We start from the raw sequence: 18216 nt of genomic DNA, 5'->3' as shown, positions 1-18216 counted from the left end.
CAACTATGAACTAGGTACTGTGTTTGAATCTACTCTACACCAAAACAGCAAGGTATTATTAGTCTCCTTTTCGCTAAAGAAACTGAATTTCAAAGAGATTAATTAACTTTCCCAAAGTTACTAGTAAACTGGTAGCATTCCAATTTAAGCCTAGATCTGACTTCCAAGTCTTGGAAGTGTCCTATAATAAAGCCACATAAAATTGTGAATTCCTCTGAAGTCAACTCACAATTTCATATTGGTAGAGGGAAGCAGTGTTAGACCTCACATCCTAAACCACCAGGGACTAAGATGTATTGCATGACTTACACGAGGGCTGCAGATTAATCTTTGTTTTGGGCTTATTATTAAAACAGTATGCATTCCCTATTCACTTACAAAATGCCATAATTGCTTCTCAGAAATATAGCGGGTTCTATGAATGCCAACCAATGATTAAAAGGTAATTAATTCCAGAAATAGCACAATTCATGTCCAAATAACCAACTGCTATTGGTTATGTTAGGGGTCATTGTATTCCACGTTTTTTTAACATTTTATTTTTCTTATTTTTAATGTTAATGGAAAATATCTAACTAGTTTTATACACTTAACTAGGAATGTCAAAGGTCAAACTAAACAAAAAATATGCTGTATTCCTTCCAACAACTTTCAAATGGCTGGTTAGTACCTAGGTATATTTATTAGCACAACAGATACTCCTGATACTATACTAAAAGCCAAAAGAGATACAAATGTAAAAGCTAGTCATTATGCCCAAAGAACTGAAAATTTTGTTGGAAAGACTAATATGTAAGGCAGTGCTTAATAAGCAGTAAATATATTATAGCTTCTTCCATAAATTAGGATAAGGTTTATTTAGATATAGACTTTTTTACATTAATATTTGCTCACTTAAAAAAAATCATGTCAGAACAGCTTATTATCAAAATACATGCAAATCCAGGAGAGCTAAGCTTTTATTTAGCGATTTACCTCCTTGAGAAGCAAGTTGGCCAAGATCAGAGTGACTAGAACTCGTTTGTGGCATATCTTCAGGTGGCCCAAAACGGAATCTAGGAACACCAGCAACCTGTGGGGAACTAAACAGACAAAAATTAATTTAAGATGACACTTAAAGTTACCTTGTTTAAACTGCAATGATGGAAAGACTATAGGAAGAAGGAAGAATAAGCATAAACAAAGTAGGAAGAAAACAGTTTGAAAATAAAGTTGATAAAGGAATTCTCATTTATGAAAATATTTTCAAAATATCAGTTGTCAAGAATTTAGCAACAATATAAATCGTGTGATTCATATTATGTGATCTATATATACATGATTTATACATAAATAGCTTTCAGGTGTCCTGAACTACACCTCACATTTCTTGAATCTGCTAGAAATCTCTATGTAGATATATTGAAAGCAACATAAACTGAACACGAAATGTAACAAAAAAAGAATAAAGTCATGAAAAAAGTTTTGTCTCAGTTTTCAACGTTTAGTCATAGATAAATCAGGTCACCTCTCGAGCCCATTTCTTATCTGAAAGAATTCACTAGGTGGCTCCCAAGGTCTAGAAAAAAACTTTAATATTAGATGGCTAGAAATTTGTTTTCTCGCTGACCTAATAACACTACCATCCATCTTTCTGCCCATAATCCAGGATATAAAATAGCATTATCTCACTCTTTGCCCACTCCTTACCCTAACCTTTCTTGGCTAGTCAGCTACTGATGTTTATGGATTCTACCTCAGTAGTAACTCTTGAATCTATTTTCTTTTCTGTTTCACACTATTGCTTTAGTTAAGGACAGTCTCAGGTGAATTTTTAAACCTGTCTCCATAAGTTATTCTTCTACTAGAAGGACATTAAATTCTTCTGAGCTATGTGAGAATGTTGTTGATTGGCTGGCACTCAGCAGTTCTTTAGGAGTGAGTCTGTTTCTGACTGGCTGACTTTTGGAAGGATGGGGCTGACAATGATCAGTTGGCTTGTAAAATTGTGTTAGCTGAGGTGAGTTGTGGTTAACTGAGCAAATTTAAAACTGGTTCTGACGGCCGTATGTTGCCACATACTACAGAAAAATCAATCATTCCCCAAGTTTGTAGAAACATTTTTATTCTATTCTTCAGGTACATCCTGTCATGCAACTGATACTTCAGCCACAATTAAACATGTGCACTTCCACGTGGAAAGCCTTTTTATTCTTTAAAAGGAGTGGTATAGCACAAGCGTTAAAATAGGTTCTAGAGCCAGACTGGTCTGAAATAAACAAACAGTCACTTCCTAGCTGTCTGACCTCTGGAAAATTTGTTAGCATCTCTGTGCTTCCTTATCTGTAAATGAAATAATAGTATCTATCTTCATAATTATGAAGATTAAATAAACTGATTCAAGGGAATACTCAGTAAGTTTTAGGTGTTTTTTTCCAAGACTCAATTTAATGTTGTCCCCATTAAGTCCTCTCAGATTCTCTTCCCCTAAGTGTTAGAATAAATCACTCCCTCGTTTATATAAACAAAGCCTATTGCTTATGCCTCTATTCTCCTAGATTGTTTAGGTTATTATTAGTTGTGCATATACTTAGCTTTCACAACAATATTTTCCATCATGATCACTGTAATTACTAATACCTTCACCAACATCTATAAAGCATTTATTATGTGCCTGGTGATATTATAAACATGTTAACATAAATTCATTTAATTCTCACAACTTATGAGGTAAGAACTATTGTATTATTATTCTTATTAATAAAATGAAGATACTCAGGAACAGAGAACCCAGCAACTTGACATAGCTAGTAAGCAGTACAGCTAGGTTCCAACCCAGGCATTCTAACTCTAAAGTCCATGCTCTTAACCATTGTTATACTGCCTTTAAATTTCAAATTCCTGATGGAAGCAACTGTACTTCATTCACCTCTATGTGATTTTCCCCAACACTACACCCTCAACCCTCCTACCCTCAACTGCTTAGTACATAGCATAGGACTTAACAAATAATGAATCAATCAAATGTAATCAAGTTAACAGGGAAACAGGAAGAATTTGATTAGTCACAAAGTATGTTTCCCTCTCACTGACTTACTGAATTGCTTCAGCAAATCCATCAGTACGATGTGGCACAACAAGAGTTGGGGTACTTGGAACTGTTCTATCTTCATCATCAAAAAAATGCTGCTGCTAAAAAGACAGAAAACAAGTACTAAACAGGCATGACAGGAGCATACGTATGGACTACACAAATAACTGCTGAACAAATGAATCACTTTTACACGACAGGTAGGTACTTACCATGCCACCTATTCCTGGAGTCAACTGAAGCCCACGTCCTACAGACTGCCTCCGGGTCATCTGGATTCTCTATGTCAAGAAAGGAATTTCATTTGTTTTAAGGAATTAGGCAATGAAAGAAACACCAAATATTAACAGATATGGCTTATTATATGCTGGTAATAAAATAACTGAAATGTTAGCAGATAATGTAATCACTGGGATTTTTCTTAGGAAAAACTGCTACTAATCTTGTACCAGTACTAAAGAAATCCATTTTGTAAACAAAGACATGTTTTTAATTATAGACTATAATATTAACCAAGAGACAAATATTTTATTAGCCAGTAGATAATATTAACCAATATGTAAAACCAAACTCTGATCCTATTTGTAGGTTCCGATCTAACTTAGTTCCTATCTCCTTAATTTAAGTGTTAGTAAGTATCCTTTGATCTTAAAGTTTAATTATCCTTTGGAGTTCAAACAGCCGTACTGACTACTTGTAAACTGTTTCCCAATTTAGACAATTCTAAATTGATAGAATTGGCATATTTTGCAGGATCCATAAACAATCCTGTAAGACTTTATATTTTCAGAAGATGAGGTTATCTTCATCAGTGGTATTTTAGTAGAATCTACACTTGACAGTGTTTAGTACACTACAGAGTAAGACTCAAGCTACATGATTAATAGAGCCTTTGTACTTTTCCTGCTATTTCTTCAAGAGCTTCTGATAAGAGATGTCCAATCCTACTACAAAGAGTGTTTCATGGAAAGGGTTATGCACACTTTCATGAACTTTAATAGTGGATATTAATATATGTGATTGCAAAAAAATAAGAGGAAAAGAAGTTCTGTTAAGCAGAACAGAAATTTCCTTTTTTTTTTTTTTAATAAAAAAGTGCACCTTAGAGAAAGAAACCTTCAAAACAAATGGTGGACAGATGCTGAAATACATTTTATTTTAATTAAAATCCAAGAAAATTTTCTTTAACCTGTAAAAACAGCGAGGAGACTTTTATTTTCTATGAATATAATCATCTCACTTTATACACAACTTTAATAAGCCTTGCCTTTCCAAAGTTCACTTCCTCTATGAAGTAAATCACTGCCATATTTCAGGGAAAATAATTCAGAGATTAGTTTCAGCTCAAAAATTTTACAAAAATACACCAAACATTAGAACGTTCACTTAATTTCTGGGGAAAAACAAAGTAATTACTAATGGAAAGAAAGGGAGAAAAAACCCAACATGTTTTCAAGTAAAATTTTCAGAATGACTAGTATTTTTAATACCTGAACTGGTGGTCCTAACTCTTGAGGTGGAGCATGAATGGTCAGTCTTGGGGGAAGTGGGTGTGGTGGGCGTCTTGGTGACTGAGGTGCTCGAGGGGTCTGTCTTTCAGATGCTGATGATGGCTGTTGTTCTCTAGAAATCTCCTGGGAAAAAGAGGACTCTGCAGTACCGGTATTTCCTTCACCTATAGGAAGAGAGAAGCTTACTTTGAACAATTATGTTTACCACAAAGTAACTTGGACAATCCCTAGAAGTATAAATCTTACCACTCGGAATGTTCACCTAATATTTTCAGAAAAAAAGTAGTGAGGTGTGGTAGACCCAGAGATACTGGGTGTGCAGTTAACAGTGGTATGGCCTTAGCAACTCCCTTCTATTTATTTGGTTGGTTAATGGAACAAAAATGTAATGTACAAGAAACATTTTTCTGAAGATATCAAATAACGGACATAAAGCACCTAGCTTAACACATGATAAAATAAACATTTAATAAATTTTGGCTCATATTATTAAAATAGGCAAATTACCTAAAGATCAGACCACTACAGTTATTAGTATTACACTCAAACAGGGTGAAGGAGATTGGTAAAAAGCCTTACAATAACTTTCATATTCTGGTTTTCCTAAATTTTGAATTTCAACGGCCCTTCAGATGTCTAGGTCTTCTACATACAAAGTAAAACAACAGAAGTGAAAAGTTGAATACGATATCAATTTAGTAGTTTAAAAGTCTGAGATCTAGAATCAGATTCCAGCCCTAACACTTTTTGTTTTTTAAACGTTTTTATTGGAGTATAATTGCTTTACAATCGTGTGTTAGTTTGTGCTTTATCACAAAGTGCATCAGTTATACATATACATATATCCCCACATCTCTTCCCTCTTGCATCTCCCTCCCTCCCACCCTCCCTATCCCACCCCTCTAGGTGGTCACAAAGCACCGAGCTGATTTCCTTGTGCTATGCGACTGCTTCCCACTAGCTATCTATTTTACATTTGGTAGTATATATAACTCCATGCCACTCTCTCACTTTGTCCCAGCTTACCCTTCCCCCTCCCTGTATCCTCAAGTCCATTCTCTAGTAGGTCTCAGTCTTTATTCCCATCTTGCCCCTAGGTTCTTCATGACCTTTTTTAAAAAATTCCATATATATGTGTTAGCATACGGTATTTGTTTTTCTCTTTCTGACTTACTTCACTCTGTATGACAGACTCTAGGTCCATCCACCTCACTACAAATAACTCAATTTCGTTTCTTTTTATGGCTGAGTAATGTTCCATTGCATATACGTGCCACATCTTCTTTATCCATTCATCTGTTGATGGACACTTAGGTTGCGTCCATGTCCTGGCTATTGTAAATAGCCAGCTTTAACGCTTAATAGCTATGTGATCTTGGTTATATCACTTTGCTTCTGCTTCTCAGATTCTTCACTGGTACCTGAATCTGATAGGCTTACTGTAAGAATTAAATAGTTCAGTACAAGTATAGTTGCTCAGAAAAAGCACTTATTTTGTAATTACTAGCAATGTACCAAATCCATCCACTAACTTAAAATTATCTAGACTACTAGGCATATTTTTGCTTGATTGTAAAAAATAAAAGGAAGTCTCCAACAAGTATTCAATGAGCATCTGTTATATGTTTTGTATCTAGGAAAAATGGCTATGAACACCCACCCTCACAAGACTTAGCTTCTAGTGATATTAGCTAAAGAGGCAAAAAAATTTCCCTTTATAACCCAATTATGTGACACAAAAAAGGTGTTTCTTAAATCCATAAAATGTTTTAGAAAACGTAAATTATTATAATTAATCTCTCTCCTTAGCTCATCTCCCTTAAAAAGCAACACTATTTTCATTATATGGTTCAGTCTTCATTAGTTTATTTTTCTCTTAAACAATTAAAAGTTGAAAAGATTGCCTGCCTTTGCTTTCTTTAATTCAAATGAGCATACAATTTGCACTTTTAAATATACAGGCCTACACAGAAACTCAGATATACTGTTTTCCCACTAGTCTACATATATAAAGTTTTTATTATATTACTATTAATGATTCTGGCTCAGTATTTGTTAAAACCAGAATGGCATACTAGACGATCACCAATTCTTTAAAAAAACATTTTAAAACCATTCTAAAATAAAATTATTTTCTATGAATTCCATAATTCTTTACTGCCTATAACAGTCCAGCTGACCTCCAGGACTCATCCTTTCAAGAATTAACAAAAAGTGTGCTATATTGATGAAAAAATCTTTTATTCATTGGAAAACTGGACAACACTGCAAAACTCCTACACCCACAAATCTTGAAACATGTAGCCTGATTAGACTGACCTCTTCTGTTGTGAACTGCCATTACTATTAGAAGTCCCTGACTTAAATTTCTACTTAAGAGCAGCAGCAACACATGGCATTTATAATGCTTTGTAGATTTAAAATTTTTGAATCTTACAGCAGACCAATGAGGTAGAAAAAATAGTATAATGACTACATTTTAGATATAAACATAGTAGACTTTATGACAATGATAATGACAAAGCAAGAACAAGAGCCAATCTTTTGCTTGCCAGTTTATTAACCAAGTTTTATTACCTATGTGATAATTAAGTGCAGTCCTAGTTTAGAAAACGTCAGGTTAAAATATTAAAAGTGTTCAATTAAAAAGAGACTAAAAAAACAAAACAAAACATAAAGAAAGAAAAACAAAACCAAATCTCACCACTGTTTTGAGAATCAGCTGCTCTCTGATTACTTTCACCTCCACCCATACTTTCTTCTGTTTCTGTACCTGGATCAGTCCCATCACCACCCTAAAAACAAAATATGAATGCTAAATGCAAATAAATCAAGTAGTTACCTTAAAAAATAATTAACCAAACCAAACCACAGTAGAAACAAACAAAAACCCAAAGATAAGAAAAGCTGTAGTGTTCTGAGAATACAAGCCTTTTTATATTCTTGAAAAACAATACTAAGCAAGTTCTTAAAGAAAACTGATGGTCAAAATTCTAGCCAGTTACCTCAGCATCATCAGCTTCATACCCATCGTTGCCATCTGCACTACCAGTGCCTTCATTACTATCTTCACCCTCGTCTCCCATCCCTGTGTCATCTTCATCATCATCGTCTTCTTCTTCATCTTCTTCATAATCCTAGTAAAAAATCCCCAAGTATAAATAAAGATCTAGGACATGGTACACGTGTTCTGCATATCTTGATACCATGGTTAGAAATTTAAGTGACTCATTATTGACCAGGATACAGGAGTTGTCCTGAAAGTTATATGGGATTACTTCAGTGGCAGCAAGTATCAAAACTGTGAAGCTTACTGGAATTAGTACAGTAATAATCAACTCTGAATTCTAACTATTCATATGAGATCAATTCAAAGATTAAAGCTCCCAGATGTCCACAGAATGTCAAGTGGTCCACTTTAATTCTAAATTTAAAATGTGGCATTGAATAAGAAAATGGTGAAATTATACTATGCTATAAGCTTTTAAAAAACATTAATAAAGGAATCTAAAAACGAGAAGCTGTCAATATAGGATTAACTCCCAAAATAAAATGCCAAGTTTCACTTAGAATATGTTTTAATTATCATGACATTCTTTTGAAAAGAACTATAAGGGCTCCACAAGAAAAAAAAAACCTTTTTATTTCCAGAAACCACAGTGCTTACAATTAAGTCTATAGTCACTTATCAGTGAGATTTAAGATTAAGTTTAATTAATCTAACAAATTCTAAAGGACTCAGTAATCATTTAAAAAAAATGAGATTTTCCATCACTTGTTCTATGCAAAATGTTAAGTGCATAACTAATCAGGATAAAAGAAAAGCATAATAATCTATTTAAAGTGACGGGGAATCAGAATTTACTGGTTGATGCATTAGTATTCCCAAGGATTTCAGCATTTCATCCAGCAGTTTAAAACAATACAAGATTTCAAATCCAAATTTACCTCATGTTCCCCATCATTTTCATCATCCTCCTCCTCTTCATCATCACTGTCAATTACAATGACATCATCTCCTTTGCCTTGACCATCTTGTGATGATGTTGTTTGCTGATCTGATTGAAGAGGTCCAAGGTCTATTTGTAGAGACTGAGAGGTTTCTTCACTGTCTTCCATTGGTGTATAATCTCCCTGGGTGACTCCCTTTAAAAGCAAAAGATAAATGAATAAACAAACAAATAAAGTCAAGTATACTTAAAACTATCAGTGACATACTGTAGATATAAGTAAAGGCTAAAGAATACTTATGGACTACCAGAATTTTATTTTTAAAAATACAGTTTTGAAAGCAGAATTAATTTAAAATAAATGCTTTGAGTTTCTTTACAGTCTTCCTATAGAAGAATTATTATAAATCCCACTGGGTAATACTCCAATAAAAAAGAGAGAAAACACTTTATGTAGACACACATGTATATATGTGTCAAATCTACCAGTGTGGTACTGTAGATGAGTGTTGTCCATCAGAAGTATAATGTGAGCCACAATACATTTCCCATATGGAATTTAAAATTTTTTAGCAGTCACATAAAAAAAAAAAAGCAGGTGAGATCAATTTTAACAATAATTTAATATAGCCCAAAATTTCAACATGTAACCTATATAAAAATTATTAATCCTACATTTTAAAATTTGTAATAAGTCTTCAAAATCCAATGTATATTTCACACTTAAGAACATGCCAGTTTGGACTAGCCATATTTCAAGCGCTCAACACCCAACATGGTTAGTTAATAGTGCGGACCAAAGGCAGAAAAAAGACTATCCATGGAACTGCAACATATAATTTTAAAAAAGACAAAAAATTTTCCCCAAATCAGAAATACTGTGTAAAACACACTAAATAAAACAAACTATTATAATTGTCTTTTTACAAAAATACTTCTCCCCCTCTCAAAACTCTATCTTAAGCCTTTAAACTGCATTAAAGATATACCAGACGTAAAAATAATTCTTCCCTTAATCTATTTCCTCACAATTCCATTTTTTAGCTACTGAAATAAACTGCAATTTAACTTTATTTTTTGGTATTTACTATAAAAATTTAAACGTTTACTTTTTATTTTAGTTCAGCACTCAGCAAAATCTGTTTTTTTTTGGCCATGCCACGCGGCATGTGGGATCTTAGTTCCGTGATCAGGGATCAAACCTATGCCCCTGCAGCGGGAGCGAGGAGCCCTAACCACTGGACTGCCAGGGAATTCCAAAATCTCTTTTATACAAGCCAGAAACAATGTCTTATGAACTAAATCATTCATAAAGATGTTTACTGTAATGGAAAATATGAGTAAGTCATGGTATAACTAAAAACGTAACAAACTAACATGCTTATTTCAAGAAAAGCAACACTTAGAACATCTGCTTCATTGTCAGAAAATTAGAAAAATGAAGTGTTACACTTTCACACACTAAGTAGACAGTGCAAGAAGACAAAATGGAAAGCCCAAAGGCACTTTTGAGTCACAGACAATTTTGCCAATCTCAAGAAAAAGCTTTGCACAAAAGATTTCAGTATAATTTAACCAAGCCTGGCAATAACATAGAAATTCACATCTTATTTCAAAATTGTTATTATGCTCTTCAGGTATGACCCGCTCTGAAATATACACAAAATCGATGTCATTTAGAGTATTACATATTCATCTTGGAGGTTTAGTTTTCTGTTCTTAACCAAGGAAAACGGAAAAAATTAACTTACAAAATTAATGCATCTAAGAAACTAACATTTACTTGCAATCTATGGTTACTTATGATTAGCCTGAAACAATTCCTTTATTTTATACAGATAAAATAATTTTAGAATAAAATGATCCTAAAAATTTATCCAGACAGAAAGTACTGTTTCAAGCTTAACAAGACAAATGGAAACCAGACAGCCTGAGTTCAAATCCTAGCTCCAATGCTATGAAAACCTGGGTGCATGACTTAGCTGGGCATTGGTTTCTTCACCTGTAAAACAGGGAACCCTGTTGCAAGATTTCTTATGAGGATTAAATCAGTTAATAAATGCAAATATTTCAGAACCACACTTGGCATATAATAATGAGTTGTGTTAACTAATATTATAATATTACTATAAATATGAATTACTATAAATTATGAACTCTCAATTTGTAGGGCGGAGGAATGGAAGAAAAGCAATAATTTGAGTGCCTAATATGTGGCAGGTACTATTTTAGGTACTCTACAAAACTAAAAATTATGTTATCTTATGACAAAATTGAGGCTTAGGAGAATTAACGTCTTGCTTACAGTCACACAGCTTCTAAGTGGTAGAGTTAGGAACAGAAGCCAGAGCTTTGTAATTTCAGAGTCTATGCATTCCCATTAGTTAGGCTGCCTCTGAAGAAGCCTCAATGTGAGTTCAAAAGATGAAGAGGTACACAAATGCGTTTCCTTTCACAGATTATTTTAATTCAGTAAGGGAAGCAATAGAGGGGAGCAACAAAGGATACCAAATGGGGCACTTATTGATTAACTCAAGACTCAACCAGCTCATCCTTCCAAGTAAAACAGAGTGGGTAATCTTTACTCATGACAACCTTAGCTTGGAAAATCTATGCTAACTATAAACAAAAACATTGCTTTAATAAAGTTTAGAAGGCAGGATACTAATTAGAAGTAAAGCAGAAACGGCATTGGTAATTCTAACAATATTTCATTAAACATAAAAGCAGCAAATTGAAAACAGAAGTCCAAATAATATTTCAATTTGTCAAAGCTCATTTCATTCACTAAAAGCAATAATTTGTTTACTTTAAGTATGTTTTACTTACTTCTCCAATGGAATCTTGAGAATCTTGGTTGTATACTTGAGTCTCTACCTCTCCATCAGTACTTTCTTCTGCCATAACTTCTTCCTGAATCATGACATACAAGTGTGGTAACCATATCAGTTCACTAGATGAAGCATCACCTGGTCAGTGAGTTCTCCCAATAAAACAAAACTCAAATCTGTAATTTTATGAAGCTGTACATCAGAAATGTTCACTTATATTTACTTATAAAATATAAACAATCACATTCCTCTTTGGTATATACAAAATAAGGTTTATGAACATTAATTAAATATATGCAAGTGAAATTAATTTAGTAGTCTCAATGCTTGATAATAAAACAATTCATTACAACTTATCTTCAACAAAAGAAAATAAAGGAATACCATTTTGGTCAATCAGAGAAAAAGATGGCAGGTACCAGTTTAAAATTCCCATGAGACTATAACTTCCTTATTCTTTAAATTAAAAAAAAAATTGAAATGGAATTCATCCTACGTTTTTGTAACTGTGTTTTAAAAATTGAAATGGGAACTAATTCAATTAAACATACTCAAAGAATATAAAACAGTGTTGGCAACAGCAACAATACCTGGGTTTTCAGTGGAAATTTTACAGTAAGTTCAACAAGAGAGTTTTCTGGATTTTGATCCCAAAAGGTCCATTCTCTTAATAATGTTGTAACTGAAAGAATATCTTGGGTCTATCGGTAGAAGTAAAAGTAAACAGAAAGATCTTTACACACCTCAGTTCCTACAGGTGTAACACTTTTCAACTTCTTTGGAAGAGGCATTTCCACTGTATCGTCAGAGATCTGGTCTGATGCTTCTATGGTGCTATCTTCTTCCTCTTCACGTGTGCGCTTCGGCAAAGAAGAACTTGGGGTAGCCGACACTTTGAAATTACATAATTTAAACCTTGAATTAGAGCGTGATAATCACTCAATTTAGACAAAGTTAATTTAAAAAATATCTTGGTCATTTAACTAAAAAAAAAACATGGTAAAAATTTGGACAGAACAACATAATTTGTTCCTGCTAATCTATGTGTAAACAAAGAGCAATTTACGCTCTGAATCAATGGTCTTAACCTTTGGTTAATAAAGCCAATCAACTTCTACAACAATACATCTGACTCACTGTGACTGTACTGATACAGAATTGCTACTCACAAAGCTTATATAGGGCCATCTTATAATTTATAAAACCCAGGACTCCTTGGATAAAAAAATTTTCCTTGTACGTTTAGACTTGAAAATTCTTACTTAATCTTCTTCTAGATATCTTTTAGTTCTCAGGACTTGTATTAAGTTATAGCTGACCCTTGAACAACTCAGGGGTTAGGGGTGCTGGCCCTCCATATCAGCCATTCCTTCGTGTCTGCAGATTCAACCAACTGAGGATGTATAGTACTGTAGTGTTTACTATTGAAAAAAATCCACATTTAAGTGGACCACAAAGTTCAAACCTGTGTTGTTCAAGGGTCAACTGTATATAAAATAAGTTTCAGGTTGTATCACCTTTAAAATTAGTCAAAAAATAACTGGAAAGGAAGAAAGATCTTAATGACAAAAACGAGTGACCTAAAATAGAAGTCAGCAGTAAACATAAAATAAGATGTTAGGAATATCGTCATCCATTTTAATACCTGGTAGAAAACAAGTAGGTACAAAGAACATTCAAACTATGTATTATACTCAAGAAACTATAAATGCACAGGTCTACTCTAACCTCATTTTAAAATTAATCTTACCAGTGCCAAACACTGCTGTGGAAGTAGAAGGACGCTCAACTGGTGAACTCTGAACCACCTCCACTATGTTTGGGGATAGCTCTTGATTTGTAGGCTCGATCTGAGGATGACTCTGTTGAGTGGGCTGCACAAAAGCCGTAGCCTGTGTTTGTTGCTGAACAGTTAAAATGGGTTGAGGGATAGAAGGCTGGACGTTAGGACTAGTAGAACGAACAGATCCACTTGTGCTTCCGAAAACTGGAACATGTTCCACAGGCCCTTCTGATTGCATGGCTGAAAAATAATTAAAACATTTAATATATTAAGTTTTCTACTTTTACCAAAGCTGGAATTGTCCTTCCCTATTCTCTTATAGGTGACATTTTGCATAGTTATTTATGTACATACCTCTTCCACTCACTAGACAAAAAACACTGAGGGTAAAAGTAATGTATTATGCATTTTTGTATTGCCTATGTGACAGACATAGAGTGTGCAGTAAACTGTTGGCTGAATTAAATAAATAAACTGTTTTTGCATCTATTATTCTATGTAAATGACCAAATAAAATGACATTAAGAAACTCAAAGTCAAATTATAAGTTTTTATTAAGTATCATTTTATTTTCAACTAATATAAAATGACTGTTAAGTTTAACTGGTAATATATCTCATAATTATTTTACTGAATGTAGTTCAAATAAAATATTCTGTCCTTTCACAGCATATATACATGTTATATATTTCTAAACACTTAGTTTACTGAATTCTAACATTTGTTAAGACAAGGATCTAAGAAAATTGTGTAACTTTTACTGACACCTATCTTGGGGTTGGGTAAAGGGATTAAACAATGAGAGAAACAAATTCCTACCCTTGAGGAGCTCAATCTAGCGGAATAAAAAAACATGTATTCAACTGAATAAAATGTGGCTGTAATTGTTGTAATGAGTAAGAAAGTGACATGGGAAGAAAGTGCAGAAAGCAATTACAAGGTCAGACAGTTTATCAGGGAAGAAGTTGATGTTTGGGTTGAACCAGTGATTTAATATGGTTTTCTGAAGTGGATTTCATATCATCCTTCTTAGCTAATAGAGGTAAAAAATTTGGTCCTGGAAAAGCATGCCATATACTTATAGGGGTGTATTTCTCTCCTTCTTTAGCTTCAAAACACAAAAAGCAAAAAGGAACGGAGGGAGGAAATATGCTACATTAACAAGTATCCCAGGAGGCATACACCTGAAAATATTAAATGCCCACTTTTACATGAGGTCTGACTTTAGCTTTAGTGGAAGCCTCATTTATCCTTGAAGTTACTGTCATCTTCTTGTAATAAATCTAAGTAAACAGTTCAATCAGACCTGTTATTATTTTACTTACCTTCTTGTGATTCCACTTGTGTAGTGGGCATCACTGTAGCTGTTGGGGTAGTAGTAGGATTTGTAACAGTTGCAGGTGTAACCATTGGGCGGATACTAGCCCTGGGTGTTGACTTATTCCCAGCCATAGCTGCAGCTGTCACTTTACTTGGAGTAGACACAACAGGAGTTGGCTTGATATTGGCTGTTGGAGGGTCTGATGTGCTGGCACTTACAGAGGGGAAAATGCAAGAATAATAAATCATAAAAAATTACTAAAAATATTCCTTATAAAATATATATACTCTATCAAAAGCAAAGCACATATGCTTCTTGAAGTGAGTGTCTAATAATTATGACCTTAATATGCATTCAGACCTTATTAACTCTGTTTTCCTAACACTGCTTTGGGTAGACCTTTGGCAGATTAGAAAAAAAATTAAAGAGAAATTAAAATTAAAAACTATACTGAATTTACAGAATTCAGTATAGTTCTACATTTTTTGTTCACTAAATATTACAAAACTCTTATTGAAGAGGTTTTGAACTTAAGCATTAAAAACTGTGCAGGAAATGTTCTGCAGTGGCGCATCCTGACAATGTAAAAAGTATTCAACTGTGCTCAGTCTTTTATCCTTGTATCATATAACATCACAGGGAACATTAGTAGCCTATCTTAGAAGTCAATCACAAACTAAAAGATGAAAGACACTTTCTCTGTCACAAAGCTCTACCTATCTGATAGGACTGAAAGTATACTGAAAACAAGACTTCTGGAAAAAAAAATCTCAACAACTACATGATGCAGTTTTGCACAGGATAAATGGCTCTTTAGTTACATATTTTTATTTTTTCTCCCCAAAGATCACTAGATCCTTCCCGTATTTTAAAAGAAAAACAGGGAACAGACTGCAAACAGACTGTCAAAGAACAAAACTCACATTCCTCTTTCACCAGAAGTTGGAGCTGTTTTCAACGTGATCTGTCTCTGCTGTTCTGGGACCTATAAAAAGAAAACTATGGATTACTGTGCCTATCCCACAAGAGTCCACTAAACGGTGCCATCAAATTATTTTACTTGTTAATTCTTTCTATATACCTGGTTTAGTCAAAATTCAGTCTGACAAAGGCTCCTAAATCACCAGACATCTTCAAGTAAAATGCACAGGGCAAAGATGATTTGTCACTTAAACCGAATTAGCTAATTACCTTATTAGTAGGTTCTTGAGGCTCATCTCTCTGCTCAAGGTGTCTCTCTTGATGCTCCCTGAGTTCTCTTTCCAAGCGACTAATTCGACCTTCATACTGGGACTTAAGAGCAGTCATACGAACATCCAGTTCATCTTTCTGCTGATCTAAGGCTCCATTCCTTTGTTTAAGCTCCTCATTTTCTTTAGTTAGCTGATCTTTTACACCTAAAGAAGTAACCACATGATTCTATTAATATCAAAATCAAACACTGGAAATAAAATGCATTTATGTGCGTAATGAGTACTCAAAAGTCGTATCAGATTCTATTCCTGAACTTTAACATCCACAATAATTCTGATACACATCTCAGTAAGTAAAGTTCTAAACCTATCTGTATTTGCTTTATTACTCCAATATAAAATATATTCCAAAATAAAACATTTTACTTTTCCTAAGATCTCAAAAAGACAAAGGATCTACCATAAACTAGTCAGCAGGAGCCCTTTCATATGATCTTTAATATTTTAATATATTAGGAATTATAAAATTTTCATTTCATATAACCTACAGCATATACTCAAGAATAATTAAGAAACTTCTTTTATGAAATAAGTTGCCAGGGGCACTATCTTAGAGATCATTTAAAAAGCTGCATATAATAAAACTCAACTGATTTGGCATCTTATTTACCTACTAGCAGACTGGTAAGCAAGGTGCAGTAAGGCCCTGAGCATTGCAGCACTGGGCTCCTCATAAATTTGACATGATATTCTCCCTGAAGGGCTAAAGGGGCCCTCAGTGAAGTGAGGCACAGAAAACTTATTTGGCTGGTAAGATCTGATGCTGTCTAAGAATTTACAGAAGGCTTCTGGACAGTATACTGTGGACCCAAAGGATCACCATTAAAAGGTAGTAATAGTTACACAGTAAAGCAGAAGGATGGCTGTACTCTCTATCTACTATCTACTACCAGTTAACAATTAAGAAAGATTTCATAAAAAAATTACTGACATCCTCATCACTTGAAAATTAAAATTGCTGTAATTTGTGTCTAATTAAATAAACCTAAATATCTAAAGCACACATGCACATACACAGAAGTCACTTTATAGTATTTACTTTTCTTTTCTACTTAATTTTTAGCCTGAATCAAGTAACCAACTTTCACTATCAAGTTCAAATCTTAAAGTATACAGAAACTTACCAGCTAAATGTGCAATTTTTGATTTTGCTGCTACAATAGCCTTTCTTGTTTTTTCTTCCTTTTCAGTTATCTGCTGTCGGAGCTGTTCCTCCTGTGTGGTTCTATCTTGAAGGTCCTGACGAAGTCGTGAAAGTTCAGATTGAAGCTGCACAGTCTGTTCCTGGAGACTTCTTGCTTCCATCTCTTTTTCAGATAATGTCTTTTAAAGGAAGATGAAGTATGCACCATGTAATTCAACGAAATCTATATAACTGTATGCCCTACAGACTTCAAATGTAAAACTTATTAATTTGCTTATTTAGATTAAATGGAAGTATAAATATAAAATGGTGGTCAAACCAAGTAAGTGAACACTTCAAGATGATTAGGTATTATTTACATACATAAGTCATTCAAAGTAAAAGGATAAAATATATACCTTTCCATATAAGAGAAAGTATCAGTGTTTAACACATTTTTTTTTCCAAAATTCCTTTTTATGACTGAGTAAAATTCAATTGTATTTCTTTAGCTTTTCAACAAGAAAACAATTCCTTCAACACCTTCCACTACTCTTCTGCTCATACCTTCTGCAGATTCTCCACCTGACTCTCGAGTGATTTTGACTTTGTTTCAGCTTGGTTAAGGGTTTCTCTGAGCTCCTGCATTTCCTGGACTGAGACATGCTGTTCCTGATGTTCTCCAGAAGACTGAGCTGAGGTCTCCATGACCTAAGATGACAAAGAGTATATACTTGCACATTAGTCAACAATTCTGCAAATTCATCTAAGAAAATAATCATAAGTATGTAAAGAAATTTATTTTTAAGGGTATTCATAGATAAATCTTCTATGGAACAACTTTAATGTCCAAAAGTAAGCTATTAAACAGGTTAGGGCTTTCCATACAACTAGGTATTAACCAGCTAATCAAAATGCTGATGCATTATTTAACACAGAATTATTTGGAAAAACAAATCACTCATATGTAAACGAAAGCATACTAAAGTGCTAACAATGGTTAACTGAGAGGTAAGAATTTTGAAATTTTTTCTTTATATGTTTTTTCGTCTAACGTGCTAAATACACAATAAAGTCAATATACAAGTTCTTTACCACTGGGAATTAAAAACAAAATTCAGATCCAAAGTAAAACAAGGATTTAAAAATTCTTTTTGGTAGGTGGTTAACACAGACTACTTATTTAAAACTGTAACACAACCTGATCAATTAAAAAGAACTAGTATTTTTTTTTTTTTTTTTTGCGATACTCGGGCCTCTCACTGTTGTGGCCTCTCCCATTGTGGAGCACAGGCTCAGGATGCACAGGCTCAGCAGCCACGGCTCACGGGCCCAGCCGCTCCGCGGCATCCTCCCGGACTGGGGCACGAACCC

The 18216-nt window shown here is 33.9% G+C and overlaps 1 protein-coding gene across 3 annotated transcripts in view; it reads right to left on the bottom strand.

The window, feature by feature from the left end:
- The window catches only part of TPR (translocated promoter region, nuclear basket protein), a 65416-nt gene that overhangs the window by 6012 nt on the left and 41188 nt on the right, over nt 1-18216 (bottom strand). For 2 of the 3 annotated variants that reach the window (XM_033437992.2, XM_033437991.2), the window contains 15 exons: nt 17410-17553; nt 16844-17042; nt 15658-15863; nt 15390-15451; nt 14471-14679; nt 13113-13385; nt 12106-12254; nt 11361-11444; nt 8530-8727; nt 7587-7718; nt 7286-7376; nt 4561-4745; nt 3283-3351; nt 3077-3171; nt 976-1082 (listed from right to left, as the gene is read on the bottom strand). In XM_033437992.2, coding sequence (XP_033293883.1) covers nt 976-1082; nt 3077-3171; nt 3283-3351; nt 4561-4745; nt 7286-7376; nt 7587-7718; nt 8530-8727; nt 11361-11444; nt 12106-12254; nt 13113-13385; nt 14471-14679; nt 15390-15451; nt 15658-15863; nt 16844-17042; nt 17410-17553 — 2203 coding nt within the window. The remainder of the gene's footprint in view (nt 1-975; nt 1083-3076; nt 3172-3282; nt 3352-4560; nt 4746-7285; nt 7377-7586; nt 7719-8529; nt 8728-11360; nt 11445-12105; nt 12255-13112; nt 13386-14470; nt 14680-15389; nt 15452-15657; nt 15864-16843; nt 17043-17409; nt 17554-18216) is intronic. The other variant, XM_033437990.2, reaches the window with a different exon arrangement.

This window comes from Orcinus orca, chromosome 1, assembly GCF_937001465.1.
Source record: "Orcinus orca chromosome 1, mOrcOrc1.1, whole genome shotgun sequence".
Lineage (NCBI taxonomy): Eukaryota > Metazoa > Chordata > Mammalia > Artiodactyla > Delphinidae > Orcinus > Orcinus orca.
This window is presented reverse-complemented; position numbering and strand designations above follow the sequence as displayed.